This window comes from Molothrus aeneus, chromosome 1, assembly GCF_037042795.1.
Source record: "Molothrus aeneus isolate 106 chromosome 1, BPBGC_Maene_1.0, whole genome shotgun sequence".
In the NCBI taxonomy this organism is placed as follows: Eukaryota; Metazoa; Chordata; class Aves; order Passeriformes; family Icteridae; genus Molothrus; species Molothrus aeneus.
Genome location: NC_089646.1, coordinates 907,949 through 930,875, shown reverse-complemented (window position 1 = coordinate 930,875; position 22,927 = coordinate 907,949). Strand labels below are relative to the sequence as shown.

The 22,927-nt window shown below is 59.6% G+C and overlaps 3 protein-coding genes across 3 annotated transcripts; all 3 read left to right on the top strand.

Annotated features, from left to right (window-relative positions):
* The first annotated feature begins 790 nt into the window (after positions 1 to 790).
* Positions 791 to 5,608, top strand: LOC136556751 (E3 ubiquitin-protein ligase TRIM7-like). Its single transcript, XM_066550132.1, has 7 exons — positions 791 to 1,201; positions 2,239 to 2,325; positions 2,636 to 2,866; positions 3,388 to 3,410; positions 3,696 to 3,811; positions 4,049 to 4,084; positions 5,094 to 5,608. Exons 1-7 carry the CDS (start codon positions 791 to 793, stop codon positions 5,606 to 5,608), a joined length of 1,419 nt encoding a protein of 472 aa, XP_066406229.1.
* Positions 5,609 to 8,176: 2,568 nt separating this feature from the next.
* Positions 8,177 to 13,661, top strand: LOC136556706 (E3 ubiquitin-protein ligase TRIM7-like). Its single transcript, XM_066550074.1, has 7 exons — positions 8,177 to 8,587; positions 9,624 to 9,710; positions 10,022 to 10,252; positions 11,266 to 11,288; positions 11,575 to 11,690; positions 11,928 to 11,963; positions 12,973 to 13,661. The coding sequence occupies exons 1-7, from the start codon at positions 8,177 to 8,179 to the stop codon at positions 13,485 to 13,487; spliced, it is 1,419 nt and encodes a 472-aa protein (XP_066406171.1). The 3' UTR covers positions 13,488 to 13,661.
* A 2,437-nt stretch (positions 13,662 to 16,098) lies between these two features.
* On the top strand, positions 16,099 to 21,523 carry LOC136556851 (E3 ubiquitin-protein ligase TRIM7-like). Its single transcript, XM_066550256.1, is given in 7 exon segments — positions 16,099 to 16,509; positions 17,548 to 17,634; positions 17,945 to 18,175; positions 19,085 to 19,107; positions 19,394 to 19,509; positions 19,747 to 19,786; positions 20,818 to 21,523. Coding segments are annotated over 7 exon segments (1,431 nt in total). The 3' UTR covers positions 21,341 to 21,523.
* Positions 21,524 to 22,927: the final 1,404 nt, after the last annotated feature.

The following is a 22,927-nucleotide window of genomic DNA, read 5'->3' as shown; positions in this document are numbered from 1 at the left end:
AAAAATGGTTGGTTAAGGAGCAAAGAATTCATCAGCACAACAAAGGAGCCATATTCAACAATAAAATCTCTTGCTGCTCCAAAAGAGATGACAAACTCAGAAAGTCCCCATCTTGAGCTGTAGCTTGGCTCACTTAATCTCTTATCAGTCCCTCTGGTGCTGGAAATGCTGCAGCCAGGCCTGGTCTGATGGGCCACGGGTGTGAGCTGCCGGTGCTCTTCTGGGTGTTCAGTGCAGAACAGGTTTAAACAGCTCCAAAGAAAAAGGAAAAAAAAAAAACCCCACAGTCCAGAGATCTTCTCTGCCTCAGCCAGCTAAAAGTAACTAAGAGCAAAGCAGAGCTCTGTCCTGCTGCCTGTCCCTGCTGAGGACAGCACCGAACTGCAGCAGGAATGTGCAGAAGGAGGGAGCGCTATTTTTCTGAAAACAAACTCTGCGCTTCTTCTTCTGACCCCCCTCTTCGCCCTCAGAACCAATCCTAAACGTGCAAAATTTATTTCTGAGCGACACAGACGAAGAGGGATATGAGCATAAAAGTCACCTCAGGACACAGTGCAAGGCCTGGAGGTGAGATTGCCGCTAGGCAGCGCCGAGCCGCCGCCAAGGGCGAGACAGGCTGGACACGTTCCACCATATTGATGATTATAGGAATTTAAACATTAACCGGGCCATGGCAGCGCTACTCCCGGAGCAAGCCGCGCCTGCCGTACCGTGCGGACTGTGCCCCGGGGCAAGGCCCCGGCCCGGCCCCGCCTCGGCACCTTCCCGTCCGTTCCCGTCCGTCGCGGCCATGGCTGAGGAGGTGCTGGCCCTGCGGGAGCAGCTGGTGGCCGAGGCCACTTGCCCGCTGTGCCTGGATGTGTTCGAGCAGCCCGTGCTGACGGCGTGCGGGCACAGCTTCTGCGGGCAGTGCCTGGCGGGCGTGCTGGGGGACCCGCCGCGCCCCGCCGCCTGCCCGCAGTGCCGCGCCCCGCTGGAGCCGGGCTCGCAGCGCCCCATCCGCTCCCTGGGCAACATGGCCGGGCTGGCCCGGGCCCTGGAGGAGGTGGCGGCGCGGCCGCGGTGCCCCCAGCACGGCAAGGCCCTGGCGCTGTTCTGCGAGCCCTGCGCCGCCCTGCTCTGCGCGCCCTGCTGCCGGGACGGGCCCGAGCACCGCCGGCACCGTGTCCGCCCCGCCGAAGAGGCCGCCCGGGAGCTGCGGGTACGGGGCGGCGCCGCGAGAGGGGCCGGGGGCTTGGGCAGGGCCTGGGGGCCTTGGCTGCCCGGGGTGGGGCGGCCGAGGGGCACAGCTCAGGGTCCCCTCCGGCCACAGGCGGGGATCCCCTGCAGCAGGGGCTGGGCTCCCTCGGGGACAGGCTGGGGTCCCCTGTGGGCACAGGTCCGCGTCCTGTCCGGGCACACATCTGGGCTCCCTTCAAGGACAGTCTGGGCTCTGCTCTGGGCATGAGCTCCTCTGGCTGTGGCTCTGGGTCTGCTCTGAGCAGGGTCTGGGCTTCCCTCAGGGCGCGGCTCTGCTTCCCCTCCACACACAGCTTCGGCCGTGTCCCCGGCCAGCCACGGATCTGGGGCCTCAGCCGGCTGCTGCCCGGGCTCCCTGTCTGGCTGCCAGCTTGGGCTGCTCTACCCCACCCTGCTGGGGCTGCTGCTTCTGCCACCGCCTGGCCCCAGCCCACGCAGGAGCCCCGGTCCCTCTCCCTGCTCACCCCTCTGGGTCCCACATGGTCCCTTGTGCCCCACATGGCCCCAGCCAGGCTTTCTCCCCACAGCGTGGGCTGGGGTCTTGGCTCACTGCAACGCAGGAGATGCCTCAGAGCAGGAGGAGTTTGTTAATACTCCAGGAAATTGATGGGGCCTGTCTGAGTCCCTGCTACTGTCACTGCAAACCTCTTCCCAGAAATCACACTTCCAATGTTGAGAGTTGTTTTTTCTAATTAAAAAAAACCATTTAAATAAACACAAAATCCAGGGTCTCCACTGGAATGGAGTGGAACTCCAATGAAGTTATTCCAGCAATGTTTCTGGCCATAAGAGCTGTGGATGGGGATGTCCCCAGGCTGAGTTTGGAGAGTTGCGTGGTGTCTCTGAGCGCAAAACTCACTCCCAGACACGCAGGGGTCACCCCCAGTGACTCCCCAGACTGGGTTTGTCCGCACAGGGGTTGTTTGGCAACATCATCTCCCTGCTGTGAATGTCATTCCAAAATTAACAGAAATGCCATTTGTTTAATCCCTGCCCCAGGAGACACTCCAGAGAAACCTGCTATTTCTACAAAAGCAGAAGGAAAAATTGAACAGCACAGGAGACCAGAAAAGTCTAGTCCTGCAGGTGTGTGTTCCTCTCCATGCCCCCCAGTGCTCACCCATGTGGCTCCCCAGGAATGTCCCATATTTCCCTCTCCCCATATATACTTATCTCCTAATCCATGCCAACATTCTTTTCTCTGTCCATCTCATGTGGCCTCCTTGGGCCCGTCAACATCCAGACTTGCCCCCCTGTCTCTGTTCTTCCTGCTGTTCCTGTTCCAAACCTCTGGTGCCGTTGTGTGTGATCCTGGCCCCCTCTGTGCAGCAGCCGTGTCCCTGCGGGGGCAGCCGGAGCCTGGCTGGGCTCAGGGCCTCCGTGCGGTGCCTTGCAGGTGACAGTGAGGTCGGAGTTGCAGCGTGTGACGGAGAGCTTTGAGGAGCTGCAGCAGTGCCTGGAGGAGCAGAAGAAGGCCCTGCTGGGCCAGCTGGAGCAGATGTCCCAGGAGCTGGTGAATAAGAGCGAGGAATACACGTCCAGGGTTTTGGAGAGGCAGTCGCTGCTGGACACGGTGATAGCGCAGATCCAGGAGAAGCAGGACCAGCCGGGGGTCGAGTTCCTCCAGGTGAGGCAGCATCAGCCCCTGGGCACTGTGACCCCTACTGGGGCTGGGGACACCCAGCTGGCACCCTCTGCATCCTGGTGCAGGCTGGGGCCATGGTGGGACACCGTGCGGTGACACTGTGACACGGTGCTGTGACACTGTGCTGTGACACTGTGACACCATGCTGTGACACTGTGCTGTGACACTGTGACACCGTGCTGTGACACTGTGACACGGTGCTGTGACACTGTGACACTGTGACACTGTGCTGTGACACTGTGCTGTGACACTGTGCTGTGACACTGTGACCCTGTGCTGTGACACTGTGACACTGTGACACTGTGCTGTGACACCATGCTGTGACACTGTGCTGTGACACTGTGCTGTGCCTGCTGTGGGTCAGGGCCCTGATGGAAGGGAGGGTTGGGATGAGGTGTGGGCTCAGCCCCAGCCCCCTTCAGCTGCTTCACACAGCTGGGCAGCCACTGCAGCTCCCTGGCCCTCAGCAGTGCCACAGCTCTCCTGTGTTTTCTCTCTTGCAGGATGTTGGCAGAATCCTGAGCAGGTATGAAACGGGCTCGGTGTCCCTCTCCTCCTGCTCAGCTCCTTTGGCAGAGCTTTGAGAGCGCTGCAGGAGCCGGCAAGGAGGTGGTTTGCCCTGCTGGGGATTTGGGATTTCATGGGATGTTACCAGGAACCAGAGGCTGTTGCACCCCTCCTAAAGATGGGGTTGCTGTGCTGAGAGCAGGGACAGGGCTGCCCTGGGCTCTGTGGCCGCAGGGATTTCCCTGTTTCCCTGCTGGCCCTGGCTGGTGGCTGGGCTCTGAGCTCCTCTCCCTGTTCCCCTCAGCTGTGAGGCAGCCAAGGCCCCGATCCCAGAGCCAGTTTCCCCAGAGCTGCAGAAGAGCATTCAGAGCCTCACTTGGAGGAGCCAGCGGGTCGTGGACATGGTGGATAAATTCAGAGGTAAAGCCCTGCTGGCTCTGTGCTGTGCTTCCCCTGGGCTGGGCTGGCAGGGGGAAATCCTCACTGCCTGTTGCCTCTGCCTGGGGCTCAGGAGCAAAACGGCTGCTCCAGGTGGGAACCATCCCCAGGATGGGCTTTGCTGGAGCCTGGGGCTCCACATCTGGGTTGCTGCCCTGATGGGGAGCAGGACAGGTGCCACAGGAGAGACACTCATGCATCTTCCTTTCCTTCTTCCAGTGAGCCTGCAGAGCGAGATAGACTGGGGCATAAGGGGTAAGTTTATGGAGCTGCTGAGCACAACTGAGGGGGAAAAGCTTTCCAGGATGAGTGTCCTCATGTCCTTGGTGCTGAGATGAGTTCACAGCACATGTAAACCCAGCATCTGTCTAGAGCTGAGTCCTGTTGTTGTGACTAGGCCTGCAATAAAAATCCAGGTCTGTCCTTGTGCCAGGCAGCACCAGGGATGCTGTCCTGCGATGCCAGGCCAGGGCCAGGACAGCAGGAGGCCGTGTCAGGCTGTGCCCAGTTAAGCAGAGGGGCTGTACGTGATTTTAGCTGGCATTTTGGTGTGATCAGAAGTGCTTCTGCAGGTGCTCAGGGCCCACATGGTGCAGCATTGCTGGGCTGAGGTGTGGCTGGCACCATTTGTGCTGAGGCCGCTCTCCACACTCTCCGTTTTTGGGATGATGCACTTGAGCACAGGAGAGTCGTGCCTCAGTTTCCCCCCTGCAGTCCCCGCAGGAGTGGGTTTGGCAGAGGGTCTGGGCTGGTGGCACCGCACAGTGACAGCTGTGTGGCCCTGTGGGATGGCCACGGGATGGCAGCAGAACATCCCTGGTGGATGGGCAGCTCAGGCTCTGCAGCTCGGTTGCCTGCTGGCTGGGCAGAGCAGGGCTCCGAGCTGGGTGAGCCCTTGGCACAGGAGCAGGGACTGGCCTGGCCCCTCCTGCCCTGCAGCACTGCCTGCTCACAGCCACGGCATGCACTGCTCCCCACAGGCTGCAATATGCAGCACATCTGGGAGCAGCTTTAGCAAAGCCCATCGTGTCTGTGCCCTGCCTGTGGGGACACTGCCTGCCTCAGTCCTGCCTCAGGGAGCATCTTTTCACCCTCGGCTGCCAGCGTGGGGACAGTGAGGCTGCCGTGTCCCATGCCACCCGAGGGGGCTGCAGGAGTGCCCCTTGTGCTCCCAGGACAGGTCCCAGCCCCGTGGTGCAGGGTGGAGGAGAGGTGCTGGTTCTCTTCTCAGCAGGCACTGACTGATGTTTCTGTCACCCTTTAGAGCAGGTGCGGCTGGACCCAGAGACCGTGGATCCTTGCCTGATCCTCTCGCAGGACTTCAAAAGGGTCTGGGTGGGACCTGGAAAAGAAAACTTCCCTGACACCCCCAAGAGGTTCACGGGCAGCCCCTGTGTCTTAGGCACCCAGGGGTTCACATCTGGGAGGCATTACTGGGAGGTGGAGGTTGGGGAAGACGGCTGGTGGTCCCTGGGATTGGCTCTGGAGTCCATTCGGTGGGAGAAGCTGCTCAGTCTGCCCAGATCTGAGAAGCTCTGGGGGCTGCTAATGAACCAGAATAGCCAGTATAGAACAGTCTGCATGACCCCACACCCGCTGGCACTCAGCGAAAACCTCCAGAGAATCAGGGTCTGCCTGGACTATGAAATGGGCCAAGTGACTTTCTACAACGCAAAGGACATGAGACTGATCCAGCAGTTGGAGGCCACCTTCACTGAGAAAGTCTTCCCATATTTTTTAATCTGCTCAAAAAATACCCACATCCAGGTGTGTGACTGACAGGTTGGGATGGCTGCTGGGCCCCTGCCCATGCCCTTTGCTGGCTGAGCAGGGAGGAGCTGTGGGAATGACGGCATCACAGTGCAGCCTCACTGCAGCTCTGCCTGGGCTGGACCCTCTCTGCCATTTTCTGCATCTCCTCCCGCTCAGTCCTTTGGAGCATTAAAGAAGTGCTGTCCTGCCTGGGGCTGTCTGCGTGCTGCTATCCTGCCTAGATGCCATGGGGATAGTGTCCTACCTCTCCCTGTGGGCACTGAGGCCACAGAAGAATCGGGAGGGAATGGGGAAGAGGCTCTGATTGTCCGTGCCAGCCTTTGGCAGCACTGCAGGGCTGGTGGCAGCTGGGCTGGGCTGGGCTGGGCTGGGCTGGGCTGGGCTGGGCTGGGCCGGGCTGGGCCGGGCTGGGCTGGGCTGAACCGGGCTGGGCTGGGCTGGGCTGGGCTGGGCTGGGCTGGGCTGGGCCGGGCTGAACCGGGCTGGGCTGGGCTGGGCTGGGCTGGGCCAGGCCGGGCTGGGCTTGGCCGGTCTGGGCTGGGCTGGAGTATGCAGCCACCCCGCACTCAGGAAGCCAGGCTGGAGCCATGAGCTGACAATGATGCTTTGCATTTTAGCATCCTTTTTTTTTTTTGATTCTGTGCTGCTTTGGTGTGTAGCTCTGAGCTTCATTGTTAGCAAGTTCTTTTCACGGGGTAGGTAGACAAAACAATCCTGTTCTAGCTTGAGGCCAAGGATACAAAGTCCAGGCCCAAAAAATAGAAACAACGGTGAACTGAAGAGAGAGCAACAAGGAGGATGGGACTTCATAACCTAAAGGTGTAATTGGACAGTTAACTCCACTATTCAAATGGAGCACAACTTATAAAAGCACGAGACCACCACACTTTTAAAAGTGTGAGCGCTCGTCCATTTTGTGACCGCTTTGGGCCCATCTTGGGTGTAGCCCTGGCTGGGCTTTTCCGCTGCCTAAGGTGAATCCCTGGAGACCTTGTAATAAATCCCTGCTTTACTCTTTCAGAGCCACCAGCTGCTCATTGCTGTGGGTGGCAGCATTTTGGGGCTGTGTGTGCAGCCTGCCAGGGTTCCTGCCTTCCCACTGCTGGGGTGGTGCCTGCAACTCCCTGGAAGAAGTTTGGGGTTTCGGGTCAGGGCGTGCTGTCTGACAGGAGTTGACACTTCCATCTCTGGAAGTTGGCCAGGCTGGATGAGGCTTTGAGCACCCTGGGATAGTGGAAGGTGTTCCTGCCCCCTTCCAGGGAGGTGGAAGAAGATGAGCTTGGAGGTCCCTTCCCACCCAAACCATTCTGGGATTCCCTGAAAAGTGCTGTGGTGGGGCTGATGTCCTGGCAAGGAGGTGTGGGGGCAGGACAGGAGGGCCTGGCTGCAGCCCTGTGTCCCTCAGCAGCCTCCCTGCATCCCCCTCACCAGGTCTGGATGCAGCTATGGGGAAGGAGGAAATGAAAAGCAGAAGTGATTCTGGTTCTCTGTGGCTGGTGTCCGTCACACTGGCAGTGTCACTGACCTGGCAGAATCCTTTTTTCTTCCTAGAAATGGATGAATTCAGCTTTTTATTGGATGGAGGCGGGAGCCCTCGTGGCCGGAGCAGCCGGGCCTTGGGGGGATTTCGGGCGAGCAGGCCGGGGCCGGCAGCGCAGGGAGGCAGCGCAGGATCACCCTGGGCTCCCTCAGGGCGCCGCTGCCGCCCCGACCCAATCCCTTCAAAGCGCACTAAGCCCGCCCCGCTGGCCGGGAGCGGCTCCGGCCACAGCCGGGCCTCGGGAAGGATCGCGGGGCCCGGCCTGGGGAAGGGGCTCCCGCTGCCAGCTGCGACCCGCCATAGGGGCCGGGCCGGGCCGAAGCTCCCAGCCCCTGGCAGGTTATTAACGATTCAACTGATTTAAGCATCCCCAGCATGCGCGGGCCCTGGCAGAACCGTACTGGCTGCGCCCCGGGGGAAGGCTGGGATGAAGGCTCACACTCACACTCACACTTACCCTCACGCTCACACTTGCACTGACACTTACACTCACATTCACACTCTCACTCATGCTCATGCTCACACTCACACTCTCACTCACACTCACCCCAGCCCTCACTTTGCGCGGCCGCTGCTGCATCCCCGCTGCCGTGGGCTGCAGACACGGGCACACGCAGCGCACACTGCGGCCCCGTGCCCGTGTTCCCCCGGGGTTTTCCTGCTCCTTCCTCCCCAGCTTGCACACACGCACTTGGACATGGACACGCGTGTGAGTAATGTGAGATCCAGGCACAGGAATCTGCCCAGGGAGAGACGGGGACACTCCCAGGCACACAGAAACACACAGAGGCACACACAGACACACTTGCAGTGACATGGATGTGCACAAGGTGCGGCATTCTACATGTGTGTGCAATGACATGGATGCGCACACGCCCGCACACACTGACACACACACTCACAAACACACACTCGCATCCCAGAGCCAATTGCCGGCCCCCAGCCCAGCCCAGCCCGTTCCCGTCGTGCCCAGGCCCTCCCCCGCCGCGGTCGCGGGTGCGGCCCCTTCCCGTCCGTTCCCGGCCGTCGCGGCCATGGCTGAGGAGGTGCTGGCCCTGCGGGAGCAGCTGGTGGCCGAGGCCACTTGCCCGCTGTGCCTGGATGTGTTCGAGCAGCCCGTGCTGACGGCGTGCGGGCACAGCTTCTGCGGGCAGTGCCTGGCGGGCGTGCTGGGGGACCCGCCGCGCCCCGCCGCCTGCCCGCAGTGCCGCGCCCCGCTGGAGCCGGGCTCGCAGCGCCCCATCCGCTCCCTGGGCAACGTGGCCGGGCTGGCCCGGGCCCTGGAGGAGGTGGCGGCGCGGCCGCGGTGCCCCCAGCACGGCAAGGCCCTGGCGCTGTTCTGCGAGCCCTGCGCCGCCCTGCTCTGCGCGCCCTGCTGCCGGGACGGGCCCGAGCACCGCCGGCACCGTGTCCGCCCCGCCGAAGAGGCCGCTCGGGAGCTGCGGGTACGGGGCGGCGCCGCGAGAGGGGCCGGGGGCTTGGGCAGGGCCTGGGGGCCTTGGCTGCCCGGGGTGGGGCGGCCGAGGGGCACAGCTCAGGGTCCCCTCCGGCCACAGGCGGGGATCCCCTGCAGCAGGGGCTGGGCTCCCTCGGGGACAGGCTGGGGTCCCCTGTGGGCACAGGTCCGCGTCCTGTCCGGGCACACATCTGGGCTCCCTTCAAGGACAGTCTGGGCTCTGCTCTGGGCATGAGCTCCTCTGGCTGTGGCTCTGGGTCTGCTCTGAGCAGGGTCTGGGCTTCCCTCAGGGCGCGGCTCTGCTTCCCCTCCACACACAGCTTCGGCCGTGTCCCCGGCCAGCCACGGATCTGGGGCCTCAGCCGGCTGCTGCCCGGGCTCCCTGTCTGGCTGCCAGCTTGGGCTGCTCTACCCCACCCTGCTGGGGCTGCTGCTTCTGCCACCGCCTGGCCCCAGCCCACGCAGGAGCCCCGGTCCCTCTCCCTGCTCACCCCTCTGGGTCCCACATGGTCCCTTGTGCCCCACATGGCCCCAGCCAGGCTTTCTCCCCACAGCGTGGGCTGGGGTCTCGGCTCACTGCAACGCAGGAGATGCCTCAGAGCAGGAGGAGTTTGTTAATACTCCAGGAAATTGATGGGGCCTGTCTGAGTCCCTGCTACTGTCACTGCAAACCTCTTCCCAGAAATCACACTTCCAATGTTGAGAGTTGTTTTTTCTAATTAAAAAAAACATGTAAATAAACACAAAATCCAGGGTCTCCACTGGAATGGAGTGGAACTCCAATGAAGTTATTCCAGCAATGTTTCTGGCCATAAGAGCTGTGGATGGGGATGTCCCCAGGCTGAGTTTGGAGAGTTGTGTGGTGTCTCTGAGCGCAAAACTCACTCCCAGACACGCAGGGGTCACCCCCAGTGACTCCCCAGACTGGGTTTGCCCGCACAGGGGTTGTTTGGCAACATCATCTCCCTGCTGTGAATGTCATTCCAAAATTAACAGAAATGCCAATTGTTTAATCCCTGCCCCAGGAGACACTCCAGAGAAACCTGCTATTTCTACAAAAGCAGAAGGAAAAATTGAACAGCACAGGAGACCAGAAAAGCGAGGACCTGCAGGTGTGTGTTCTCTCCATGCCCCCTAGTGCTCACCCATGTGGCTCCCCAGGAATGTCCCATCTTTCCCTCTCCCCATATATACTTATCTCCTAATCCATGCCAACATTCTTTTCTCTGTCCATCTCATGTGGCCTCCTTGGACCCATCAACATCCAGACTTGCCCCCCCCTGTCTCTGTTCTTCCTGCTATTCCTGTTCCAAACCTCTGGTGCCGTTGTGTGTGATCCTGGCCCCCTCTGTGCAGCAGCCGTGTCCCTGCGGGGGCAGCCGGAGCCTGGCTGGGCTCAGGGCCTCCGTGCGGTGCCTTGCAGGTGACAGTGATGTGGGAGTTGCAGCGTGTGACGGAGAGCTTTGAGGAGCTGCAGCAGTGCCTGGAGGAGCAGAAGAAGGCCCTGCTGGGCCAGCTGGAGCAGATGTCCCAGGAGCTGGTGAATAAGAGCGAGGAATACACGTCCAGGGTTTTGGAGAGGCAGTCGCTGCTGGACACGGTGATAGCGCAGATCCAGGAGAAGCAGGACCAGCCGGGGGTCGAGTTCCTCCAGGTGAGGCAGCATCAGCCCCTGGGCACTGTGACCCCTACTGGGGCTGGGGACACCCAGCTGGCACCCTCTGCATCCTGGTGCAGGCTGGGGCCATGGTGGGACACCGTGCTGTGACACTGTGACACGGTGCTGTGACACTGTGCTGTGACACCATGCTGTGACACCATGCTGTGACACTGTGACACGGTGCTGTGACACTGTGACACCGTGCTGTGACACCGTGCTGTGACACGGTGCTGTGACACTGTGCTGTGACACCATGCTGTGACACCATGCTGTGACACTGTGACACGGTGCTGTGACACTGTGACACCGTGCTGTGACATGGTGCTGTGACACCGTGCTGTGACACTGTGACACCGTGCTCTGACACTGTGACACTGTGCTGTGACACCGTGCTGTGACACTGTGCTGTGACACTGTGACACTGTGGTGTGACACGGTGCTGTGACACTGTGCTATGACACTCTGACACCGTGCTGTGACACTGTTCTGTGTCACTGTGACACCATGCTGTGACACTGTGACACTGTGTTCTGACACCATGCTGTGACACTGTGCTGTCACACTGTACTGTGACACTGTGACACCGTGCTGTGACTCTGTGACACCGTGCTGTGACACTGTGCTGTGACACTGTGACACTCTGCTGTGACACTGAGCTGTGACACTGTGCTGTGACACTGTGCTGTGACACTGTGACGTGACACCATGCTGTGACACCAGTGCTGTGACACTGTGCTGTGACACTGTGACCCTGTGCTGTGACACTGTGACACTGTGACACCGTGCTGTGACACTGTGACACTGTGACACTGTGCTGTGACACTGTGACACCATGCTGTGACACTGTGCTGTGCCTGTTGTGGGTCAGGGCCATGAGGGAAGGGAGGGTTGGGATGAGGTGTGGGCTCAGCCCCAGCCCCCTTCAGCTGCTTCACACAGCTGGGCAGCCACTGCAGCTCCCTGGCCCTCAGCAGTGCCACAGCTCTCCTGTGTTTTCTCTCTTGCAGGATGTTGGCAGAATCCTGAGCAGGTATGAAACGGGCTCGGTGTCCCTCTCCTCCTGCTCAGCTCCTTTGGGCAGAGCTTTGAGAGCGCTGCAGGAGCCGGCAAGGAGGTGGTTTGCCCCGCTGGGGATTTGGGATTTCATGGGATGTTACCAGGAACCAGAGGCTGTTGCACCCCTCCTAAAGATGGGGTTGCTGTGCTGAGAGCAGGGACAGGGCTGCCCTGGGCTCTGTGGCCGCAGGGATTTCCCTGTTTCCCTGCTGGCCCTGGCTGGTGGCTGGGCTCTGAGCTCCTCTCCCTGTTCCCCTCAGCTGTGAGGCAGCCAAGGCCCCGATCCCAGAGCCAGTTTCCCCAGAGCTGCAGAAGAGCATTCAGAGCCTCACTTGGAGGAGCCAGCGGGTCGTGGACATGGTGGATAAATTCAGAGGTAAAGCCCTGCTGGCTCTGTGCTGTGCTTCCCCTGGGCTGGGCTGGCAGGGGGAAATCCTCACTGCCTGTTGCCTCTGCCTGGGGCTCAGGAGCAAAACGGCTGCTCCAGGTGGGAACCATCCCCAGGATGGGCTTTGCTGGAGCCTGGGGCTCCACATCTGGGTTGCTGCCCTGATGGGGAGCAGGACAGGTGCCACAGGAGAGACACTCATGCATCTTCCTTTCCTTCTTCCAGTGAGCCTGCAGAGCGAGATAGACTGGGGCATAAGGGGTAAGTTTATGGAGCTGCTGAGCACAACTGAGGGGGAAAAGCTTTCCAGGATGAGTGTCCTCATGTCCTTGGTGCTGAGATGAGCTCACAGCACATCTAAACCCAGCATCTGTCTAGAGCTGAGTCCTGTTGTTGTGACTAGGCCTGCAATAAAAATCCAGGTCTGTCCTTGTGCCAGGCAGCACCAGGGATGCTGTCCTGCGATGCCAGGCCAGGGCCAGGACAGCAGGAGGCCGTGTCAGGCTGTGCCCAGTTAAGCAGAGGGGCTGTACGTGATTTTAGCTGGCATTTTGGTGTGATCAGAAGTGCTTCTGCAGGTGCTCAGGGCCCACATGGTGCAGCATTGCTGGGCTGAGGTGTGGCTGGCACCATTTGTGCTGAGGCCGCTCTCCACACTCTCCGTTTTTGGGATGATGCACTTGAGCACAGGAGAGTCGTGCCTCAGCTTCCCCCCTGCAGTCCCCGCAGGAGTGGGTTTGGCAGAGGGTCTGGGCTGGTGGCACCGCACAGTGACAGCTGTGTGGCCCTGTGGGATGGCCACGGGATGGCAGCAGAACATCCCTGGTGGATGGGCAGCTCGGGCTCTGCAGCTCGGTTGCCTGCTGGCTGGGCAGAGCAGGGCTCCGAGCTGGGTGAGCCCTTGGCACAGGAGCAGGGACTGGCCTGGCCCCTCCTGCCCTGCAGCACTGCCTGCTCACAGCCACGGCATGCACTGCTCCCCACAGGCTGCAATATGCAGCACATCTGGGAGCAGCTTTAGCAAAGCCCATCGTGTCTGTGCCCTGCCTGTGGGGACACTGCCTGCCTCAGTCCTGCCTCAGGGAGCATCTTTTCACCCTCGGCTGCCAGCGTGGGGACAGTGAGGCTGCCGTGTCCCATGCCACCCGAGGGGGCTGCAGGAGTGCCCCTTGTGCTCCCAGGACAGGTCCCAGCCCCGTGGTGCAGGGTGGAGGAGAGGTGCTGGTTCTCTTCTCAGCAGGCACAGACTGATGTTTCTGTCACCCTTTAGAGCGGGTGCGGCTGGACCCAGAGACGGCGAATCCTTGCCTGATCCTCTCGCGGGACTGCAAAATGGTCCGGTTCATACTTCAAGAGCCAAACCTCCCTGACACCCCCAAGAGGTTCACGGGCAACTTCAGTGTCTTGGGCACCCAGGGGTTCACATCTGGGAGGCATTACTGGGAGGTGGAGGTTGGGGAAGACGGCTGGTGGGCCGTGGGGGTGGCCCCGGAGTCTGTGCCGAGGAAGAGGCCGCTCAACCTGCCCAGATCTGAGAAGCTCTGGGGGCTGCTAATGGACTGGGAAGGACAGTACAGTTCAATCTGCATGAGCTCTGAGGTGCTGGCACTGAAGGAAAACCTCCAGAGAATCAGGGTCTGCCTGGACTATGAAATGGGCCGAGTGACTTTCTACAACGCAAAGGACCTGACGCAGATCTTGCAGTTGGAGGCCACCTTCACTGAGAAAGTCTTCCCATATTTTTGGATCTGCTCACAAGAAATCCACATCCAGGTGTGTGACTGACAGGGTGGGATGGCTGCTGGGCCCCTGCCCATGCCCTTGGCTGGCTGAGCAGGGAGGAGCTGTGGGAATGACGGCATCACAGTGCAGCCTCACTGCAGCTCTGCCTGGGCTGGACCCTCTCTGCCATTTTCTGCATCTCCTCCCGCTCAGTCCCTTGGAGCATTAAAGAAGTGGTGTCCTGCCTGGGGCTGTCTGCGTGCTGCTATCCTGCCTAGATGCCATGGGGATAGTGTCCTACCTCTCCCTGTGGGCACTGAGGCCACAGAAGAATCAGGAGGGAATAGGGAAGAGGCTCTGATTGTCCGTGCCAGCCTTTGGCAGCACTGCAGGGCTGGTGGCAGCTGGGCTGGGCTGGGCTGGGCTGGGCTGGGCTGGGCTGGGCTGGGCTGGGCTGGGCTGGGCCGGGCTGGGCCGGGCCAGGCTGGGCTGGGCTGGGCTGGGCTGGGCTGGAGTATGCAGCCACCCCGCACTCAGGAAGCCAGGCTGGAGCCATGAGCTGACAATGATGCCTTGCATTTTAGCATCCTTTTTTTTTTTTGATTCTGTGCTGCTTTGGTGTGTAGCTCTGAGCTTCATTGTTAGCAAGGTCTTTTCACGGGGTAGGTAGACAAAACAATCCTGTTCTAGCTTGAGGCCAAGGATACAAAGTCCAGGCCCAAAAAATAGAAACAACGGTGAACTGAAGAGAGAGCAACAAGGAGGATGGGACTTCATAACCTAAAGGTGTAATTGGACAGTTAACTCCACTATTCAAATGGAGCACAACTTATAAAAGCACGAGACCACCACACTTTTAAAAGTGTGAGCGCTCGTCCATTTTGTGACCGCTTTGGGCCCATCTTGGGTGTAGCCCTGGCTGGGCTTTTCCGCTGCCTAAGGTGAATCCCTGGAGACCTTGTAATAAATCCCTGCTTTACTCTTTCAGAGCCACCAGCTGCTCATTGCTGTGGGTGGCAGCATTTGGGGCTGTGTGTGCAGCCTGCCAGGGTTCCTGCCTTCCCACTGCTGGGGTGGTGCCTGCAACTCCCTGGAAGAAGTTTGGGGTTTCGGGTCAGGGCGTGCTGTCTGACAGGAGTTGACACTTCCATCTCTGGAAGTTGGCCAGGCTGGATGAGGCTTTGAGCACCCTGGGATAGTGGAAGGTGTTCCTGCCCCCTTCCAGGGAGGTGGAAGAAGATGAGCTTGGAGGTCCCTTCCCACCCAAACCATTCTGGGATTCCCTGAAAAGTGCTGTGGTGGGGCTGATGTCCTGGCAGGGAGGTGTGGGGGCAGGACAGGAGGGCCTGGCTGCAGCCCTGTGTCCCTCAGCAGCCTCCCTGCATCCCCCTCACCAGGTCTGGATGCAGCTATGGGGAAGGAGGAAATGAAAAGCAGAAGTGATTCTGGTTCTCTGTGGCTGGTGTCCGTCACACTGGCAGTGTCACTGACCTGGCAGAATCCTTTTTTCTTCCTAGAAATGGATGAATTCAGCTTTTTATTGGATGGAGGCGGGAGCCCTCGTGGCCGGAGCAGCCGGGCCTTGGGGGGATTTCGGGCGAGCAGGCCGGGGCCGGCAGCGCAGGGAGGCAGCGCAGGATCACCCTGGGCTCCCTCAGGGCGCCGCTGCCGCCCCGACCCAATCCCTTCAAAGCGCACTAAGCCCGCCCCGCTGGCCGGGAGCGGCTCCGGCCACAGCCGGGCCTCGGGAAGGATCGCAGTGTGTCCTGGTTTAGGGCAATTTTGGGAGAAAAACCTTTAAAGGGTTTTCCTCTGGAAAGCAAATTCAAGCGGCCCCTCCCTCAACTGGTTCAGAAATAAAGATTTCCTTGGTGAAAAGTTGAAAAAAATGGTTGGTTAAGGAGCAAAGAATTCATCAGCACAACAAAGGAGCCATATTCAACAATAAAATCTCTTGCTGCTCCAAAAGAGATGACAAACTCAGAAAGTCCCCATCTTGAGCTGTAGCTTGGCTCACTTAATCTCTTATCAGTCCCTCTGGTGCTGGAAATGCTGCAGCCAGGCCTGGTCTGATGGGCCACGGGTGTGAGCTGCCGGTGCTCTTCTGGGTGTTCAGTGCAGAACAGGTTTAAACAGCTCCAAAGAAAAAGGAAAAAAAAAAAACCCCACAGTCCAGAGATCTTCTCTGCCTCAGCCAGCTAAAAGTAACTAAGAGCAAAGCAGAGCTCTGTCCTGCTGCCTGTCCCTGCTGAGGACAGCACCGAACTGCAGCAGGAATGTGCAGAAGGAGGGAGCGCTATTTTTCTGAAAACAAACTCTGCGCTTCTTCTTCTGACCCCCCTCTTCGCCCTCAGAACCAATCCTAAACGTGCAAAATTTATTTCTGAGCGACACAGACGAAGAGGGATATGAGCATAAAAGTCACCTCAGGACACAGTGCAAGGCCTGGAGGTGAGATTGCCGCTAGGCAGCGCCGAGCCGCCGCCAAGGGCGAGACAGGCTGGACACGTTCCACCATATTGATGATTATAGGAATTTAAACATTAACCGGGCCATGGCAGCGCTACTCCCGGAGCAAGCCGCGCCTGCCGTACCGTGCGGACTGTGCCCCGGGGCAAGGCCCCGGCCCGGCCCCGCCTCGGCACCTTCCCGTCCGTTCCCGTCCGTCGCGGCCATGGCTGAGGAGGTGCTGGCCCTGCGAGAGCAGCTGGTGGCCGAGGCCACTTGCCCGCTGTGCCTGGATGTGTTCGAGCAGCCCGTGCTGACGGCGTGCGGGCACAGCTTCTGCGGGCAGTGCCTGGCGGGCGTGCTGGGGGACCCGCCGCGCCCCGCCGCCTGCCCGCAGTGCCGCGCCCCGCTGGAGCCGGGCTCGCAGCGCCCCATCCGCTCCCTGGGCAACATGGCCGGGCTGGCCCGGGCCCTGGAGGAGGTGGCGGCGCGGCCGCGGTGCCCCCAGCACGGCAAGGCCCTGGCGCTGTTCTGCGAGCCCTGCGCCGCCCTGCTCTGCGCGCCCTGCTGCCGGGACGGGCCCGAGCACCGCCGGCACCGTGTCCGCCCCGCCGAAGAGGCCGCCCGGGAGCTGCGGGTACGGGGCGGCGCCGCGAGAGGGGCCGGGGGCTTGGGCAGGGCCTGGGGGCCTTGGCTGCCCGGGGTGGGGCGGCCGAGGGGCACAGCTCAGGGTCCCCTCCGGCCACAGGCGGGGATCCCCTGCAGCAGGGGCTGGGCTCCCTCGGGGACAGGCTGGGGTCCCCTGTGGGCACAGGTCCGCGTCCTGTCCGGGCACACATCTGGGCTCCCTTCAAGGACAGTCTGGGCTCTGCTCTGGGCATGAGCTCCTCTGGCTGTGGCTCTGGGTCTGCTCTGAGCAGGGTCTGGGCTTCCCTCAGGGCGCGGCTCTGCTTCCCCTCCACACACAGCTTCGGCCGTGTCCCCGGCCAGCCACGGATCTGGGGCCTCAGCCGGCTGCTGCCCGGGCTCCCTGTCTGGCTGCCAGCTTGGGCTGCTCTACCCCACCCTGCTGGGGCTGCTGCTTCTGCCACCGCCTGGCCCCAGCCCACGCAGGAGCCCCGGTCCCTCTCCCTGCTCACCCCTCTGGGTCCCCACATGGTCCCTTGTGCCCCACATGGCCCCAGCCAGGCTTTCTCCCCACAGCGTGGGCTGGGGTCTTGGCTCACTGCAACGCAGGAGATGCCTCAGAGCAGGAGGAGTTTGTTAATACTCCAGGAAATTGATGGGGCCTGTCTGAGTCCCTGCTACTGTCACTGCAAACCTCTTCCCAGAAATCACACTTCCAATGTTGAGAGTTGTTTTTTTTCTAATTCAAAAACCATTAAAAAACCCCCAAACTCCAGGGTTTCGACTCGTATTGACTGGAAATCCAATGAAGTTATTCCAGCAATGTTTCTGGCCATAAGAGCTGTGGATGGGGATGTCCCCAGGCTGAGTTTGGAGAGTTGCGTGGTGTCTCTGAGCGCAAAACTCACTCCCAGACACGCAGGGGTCACCCCCAGTGACTCCCCAGACTGGGTTTGCCCGCACAGGGGTTGTTTGGCAACATCATCTCCCTGCTGTGAATGTCATTCCGAAATTAACAGAAATGCCATTTGTTTAATCCCTGCCCCAGGAGACACTCCAGAGAAACCTGCTATTTCTACAAAAGCAGAAGGAAAAATTGAACAGCACAGGAGACCAGAAAAGCGAGGACCTGCAGGTGTGTGTTCTCTCCATGCCCCCCAGTGCTCACCCATGTGGCTCCCCAGGAATGTCCCATCTTTCCCTCTCCCCATATATACTTATCTCCTAATCCATGCCAACATTCTTTTCTCTGTCCATCTCATGTGGCCTCCTTGGACCCATCAACATCCAGACTTGCCCCCCCTGTCTCTGTTCTTCCTGCTATTCCTGTTCCAAACCTCTGGTGCCGTTGTGTGTGATCCTGGCCCCCTCTGTGCAGCAGCCGTGTCCCTGCGGGGGCAGCCGGAGCCTGGCTGGGCTCAGGGCCTCCGTGCGGTGCCTTGCAGGTGACAGTGATGTGGGAGTTGCAGCGTGTGACTGAGAGCTTTGAGGAGCTGCAGCAGTGCCTGGAGGAGCAGAAGAAGGCCCTGCTGGGCCAGCTGGAGCAGATGTCCCAGGAGCTGGTGAATAAGAGCGAGGAATACACGTCCAGGGTTTTGGAGAGGCAGTCGCTGCTGGACACGGTGATAGCGCAGATCCAGGAGAAGCAGGACCAGCCGGGGGTCGAGTTCCTCCAGGTGAGGCAGCATCAGCCCCTGGGCACTGTGACCCCTACTGGGGCTGGGGACACCCAGCTGGCACCCTATGCATCCTGGTGCAGGCTGGGGCCATGGTGGGACACCGTGCTGTGACACTGTGACACGGTGCTGTGACACCGTGCTGTGACACCATGCTGTGACACCATGCTGTGACACTGTGACACGGTGCTGTGACACCGTGCTGTGACACCGTGCTGTGATACTGTGAGACTGTGCTGTGACACTGTGCTGTGACACTGTGACACCGTGCTGTGACATGGTGCTGTGACACCGTGCTGTGACACTGTGACACCGTGCTCTGACACTGTGAGACTGTGCTGTGACACCGTGCTGTGACACTGTGCTGTGACACCGTGACACTGTGGTGTGACACGGTGCTGTGACACTGTGCTGTCACACTGTACTGTGACACTGTGACACCGTGCTGTGACACCGTGACGCTGTGACACTGTGCTGTGACACTGTGCTGTGACACTGTGACACTGTGCTGTGACACTGTGACGTGACACCATGCTGTGACACCAGTGCTGTGACACTGTGACCCTGTGCTGTGACACTGTGACACTGTGACACCGTGCTGTGACACTGTGACACTGTGACCCTGTGCTGTGACACTGTGACACTGTGCTGTGACACTGTGCTGTGACACTGTGCTGTGACACTGTGACACCGTGCTGTGACACTGTGACACTGTGACACTGTGCTGTGACACTGTGCTGTGACACTGTGCTGTGCCTGCTGTGGGTCAGGGCCCTGAGGGAAGGGAGGGTTGGGATGAGGTGTGGGCTCAGCCCCAGCCCCCTTCAGCTGCTTCACACAGCTGGGCAGCCACTGCAGCTCCCTGGCCCTCGGCAGTGCCACAGCTCTCCTGTGTTTTCTCTCTTGCAGGATGTTGGCAGAATCCTGAGCAGGTATGAAACAGGCTCGGTGTCCCTCTCCTCCTGCTCAGCTCCTTTGGGCAGAGCTTTGAGAGCGCTGCAGGAGCCGGCAAGGAGGTGGTTTGCCCCGCTGGGGATTTGGGATTTCATGGGATGTTACCAGGAACCAGAGGCTGTTGCACCCCTCCTAAAGATGGGGTTGCTGTGCTGAGAGCAGGGACAGGGCTGCCCTGGGCTCTGTGGCCGCAGGGATTTCCCTGTTTCCCTGCTGGCCCTGGCTGGTGGCTGGGCTCTGAGCTCCTCTCCCTGTTCCCCTCAGCTGTGAGGCAGCCAAGGCCCCGATCCCAGAGCCAGTTTCCCCAGAGCTGCAGAAGAGCATTCAGAGCCTCACTTGGAGGAGCCAGCGGGTCGTGGACATGGTGGATAAATTCAGAGGTAAAGCCCTGCTGGCTCTGTGCTGTGCTTCCCCTGGGCTGGGCTGGCAGGGGGAAATCCTCACTGCCTGTTGCCTCTGCCTGGGGCTCAGGAGCAAAACGGCTGCTCCAGGTGGGAACCATCCCCAGGATGGGCTTTGCTGGAGCCTGGGGCTCCACATCTGGGTTGCTGCCCTGATGGGGAGCAGGACAGGTGCCACAGGAGAGACACTCATGCATCTTCCTTTCCTTCTTCCAGTGAGCCTGCAGAGCGAGATAGACTGGGGCATAAGGGGTAAGTTTATGGAGCTGCTGAGCACAACTGAGGGGGAAAAGCTTTCCAGGATGAGTGTCCTCATGTCCTTGGTGCTGAGATGAGCTCACAGCACATCTAAACCCAGCATCTGTCTAGAGCTGAGTCCTGTTGTTGTGACTAGGCCTGCAATAAAAATCCAGGTCTGTCCTTGTGCCAGGCAGCACCAGGGATGCTGTCCTGCGATGCCAGGCCAGGGCCAGGACAGCAGGAGGCCGTGTCAGGCTGTGCCCAGTTAAGCAGAGGGGCTGTACGTGATTTTAGCTGGCATTTTGGTGTGATCAGAAGTGCTTCTGCAGGTGCTCAGGGCCCACATGGTGCAGCATTGCTGGGCTGAGGTGTGGCTGGCACCATTTGTGCTGAGGCCGCTCTCCACACTCTCCGTTTTTGGGATGATGCACTTGAGCACAGGAGAGTCGTGCCTCAGTTTCCCCCCTGCAGTCCCCGCAGGAGTGGGTTTGGCAGAGGGTCTGGGCTGGTGGCACCGCACAGTGACAGCTGTGTGGCCCTGTGGGATGGCCACGGGATGGCAGCAGAACATCCCTGGTGGATGGGCAGCTCAGGCTCTGCAGCTCGGTTGCCTGTTGGCTGGGCAGAGCAGGGCTCCGAGCTGGGTGAGCCCTTGGCACAGGAGCAGGGACTGGCCTGGCCCCTCCTGCCCTGCAGCACTGCCTGCTCACAGCCACGGCATGCACTGCTCCCCACAGGCTGCAATATGCAGCACATCTGGGAGCAGCTTTAGCAAAGCCCATCGTGTCTGTGCCCTGCCTGTGGGGACACTGCCTGCCTCAGTCCTGCCTCAGGGAGCATCTTTTCACCCTCGGCTGCCAGCGTGGGGACAGTGAGGCTGCCGTGTCCCATGCCACCCGAGGGGGCTGCAGGAGTGCCCCTTGTGCTCCCAGGACAGGTCCCAGCCCCGTGGTGCAGGGTGGAGGAGAGGTGCTGGTTCTCTTCTCAGCAGGCACAGACTGATGTTTCTGTCACCCTTTAGCGTGGCTGCGATCTGGACCTTTAGAGCTGGTGCGATCTGTGATCTCTGGACCCAGAGACGGCGAATCCTCGGCTGATCCTCTCGCGGGACTGCAAAATGGTCCGGTTCATACTTCAAGAGCCAAACCTCCCTGACACCCCCAAGAGGTTCACGGGCAACTTCAGTGTCTTGGGCACCCAGGGGTTCACATCTGGGAGGCATTACTGGGAGGTGGAGGTTGGGGAAGACGGCTGGTGGGCCGTGGGGGTGGCCCCGGAGTCTGTGCCGAGGAAGAGGCCGCTCAACTTGCCCAGATCTGAGAAGCTCTGGGGGCTGCTAATGGACTGGCAAGGACAGTACAGTTCAATCTGCATGAGCTCTGAGGTGCTGGCACTCAGGGAAAACCTCCAGAGAATCAGGGTCTGCCTGGACTATGAAATGGGCCGAGTGACTTTCTACAACGCAAAGGACCTGACGCAGATCTTGCAGTTGGAGGCCACCTTCACTGAGAAAGTCTTCCCATATTTTTGGATCTGCTCACAAGAAATCCACATCCAGGTGTGTGACTGACAGGTTGGGATGGCTGCTGGGCCCCTGCCCTTGCCCTTGGCTGGCTGAGCAGGGAGGAGCTGTGGGAATGACGGCATCACAGTGCAGCCTCACTGCAGCTCTGCCTGGGCTGGACCCTCTCTGCCATTTTCTGCATCTCCTCCCGCTCAGTCCTTTGGAGCATTAAAGAAGTGCTGTCCTGCCTGGGGCTGTCTGCGTGCTGCTATCCTGCCTAGATGCCATGGGGATAGTGTCCTACCTCTCCCTGTGGGCACTGAGGCCACAGAAGAATCGGGAGGGAATGGGGAAGAGGCTCTGATTGTCCGTGCCAGCCTTTGGCAGCACTGCAGGGCTGGTGGCAGCTGGGCTGGGCTGGGCTGGGCTGGAGGATGCAGCACCCCGCACTCAGGAATCCTTTTCTAGTTTGAGGCCAAGGATACAAAGTCCAGGCCCAAAAAATAGAAACAACGGTGAACTTAAGAGAGAGCAACAAGGAGGATGGGACTTGATAACCTAAAGCTGTAATTGGACAGTTAACTCCAATATTCAAATGGAGCAGAACTTATAAAAGCGTGAGTCCGCACTTCTAAAAGTGTGAGCACTCATCCATTTTGTGAGCATTCGTCCATTTTGTGACCACTTTGGGTCTATCTTGGGTGTAGCCCTGGCCAGGCTACTGCCCAAGATGTAGCCATTAAGGCCTTTTACAAATCCCTACTTAATTCTTTAACTCTATCTACCCTTTGTTCTTGGTCAATCTGCATAAGGCCTCAGTTCTGGCACTCCAATGGGACAGAACTCACAGTCCCTGGCTTTGGAAGCCAATGCCTTATCCATTAGTGGTGGTAACTGCTCAAAATTTTGTAAAAAGGAAAATGTTCGGGGAGCGATAGCAGGAACAAGGGAAGAGCAGCAGGAATCAGGGTGTGATGGCGGTCTCTGAGATTTGGCGTGCTCAGGAAAGGAGCAAACACCCCACATTTTAATCCAGGAACCGGCATTATGTGACTAGCAGGGCCCAGGCAGAGCAACACAGCTTGTGGGTCGTGTTCTGGATACGTCCTGGATCCAAAGCAATCAGCTGGACACAATCAGCAGCCTCTGGAACCACCAGAAAGACATGGCAGAGGACTTGCCAGGGGCTGGACAGCAAGATCTGCCAACCCTGTGCTGAGGAGAAGCTGCACGTCCTAAAGAGTTTATGTGGAGTACAAGTGGGGGACTGTTGGTCTCCCTTCTCTTGCTTGTCTCTCCGTGAACCCCATCCTGGTGTTGCAGGGCTGTGCACTGCCTTGTTTCTCCAGCCACTCACCAAACCCCTCATAAAGTGGCTTTTATAAAGTGGGTTTTGTTCTCATGGAGAGCTTATTTGAAGAGAAATTATATGGGAAGGGCTCTTTGAGGAGAAATGGTATGAGAAGGGCTCTTTGTGTCGGCGAGGTGGTGTTATCTCCTGAATTTGTGCCTTTTTTCCTTCATGTTCCCCATTTTCCCCTCACGCCCAGCCTAAAGGGAGACGGCCGGAAACATGGCGGCAAAGCCGCGCCTCTGTGAGGCAGGAACTACATTCCCCAGCATGCAATGCAGAGAGCGATAACGCGGCACGCC

Bases quoted from the DNA above. Each gene is read 5' to 3' on its own strand.
- LOC136556751 (XM_066550132.1), top strand. From the start codon at position 791: ATGGCTGAGGAGGTGCTGGCCCTGCGGGAGCAGCTGGTGGCCGAGGCC. The intron at 1,202-2,238 runs GTACGGGGCGGC...TCCCTGCCCCAG, and splicing joins AGGCCGCCCGGGAGCTGCGG to GAGACACTCCAGAGAAACCT. The intron at 4,085-5,093 runs GTAAGTTTATGG...GTCACCCTTTAG, and splicing joins GATAGACTGGGGCATAAGGG to AGCAGGTGCGGCTGGACCCA.
- LOC136556706 (XM_066550074.1), top strand. From the start codon at position 8,177: ATGGCTGAGGAGGTGCTGGCCCTGCGGGAGCAGCTGGTGGCCGAGGCC. The intron at 11,289-11,574 runs GTATGAAACGGG...TGTTCCCCTCAG, and splicing joins GTTGGCAGAATCCTGAGCAG to CTGTGAGGCAGCCAAGGCCC. The intron at 11,691-11,927 runs GTAAAGCCCTGC...TCCTTCTTCCAG, and splicing joins CATGGTGGATAAATTCAGAG to TGAGCCTGCAGAGCGAGATA.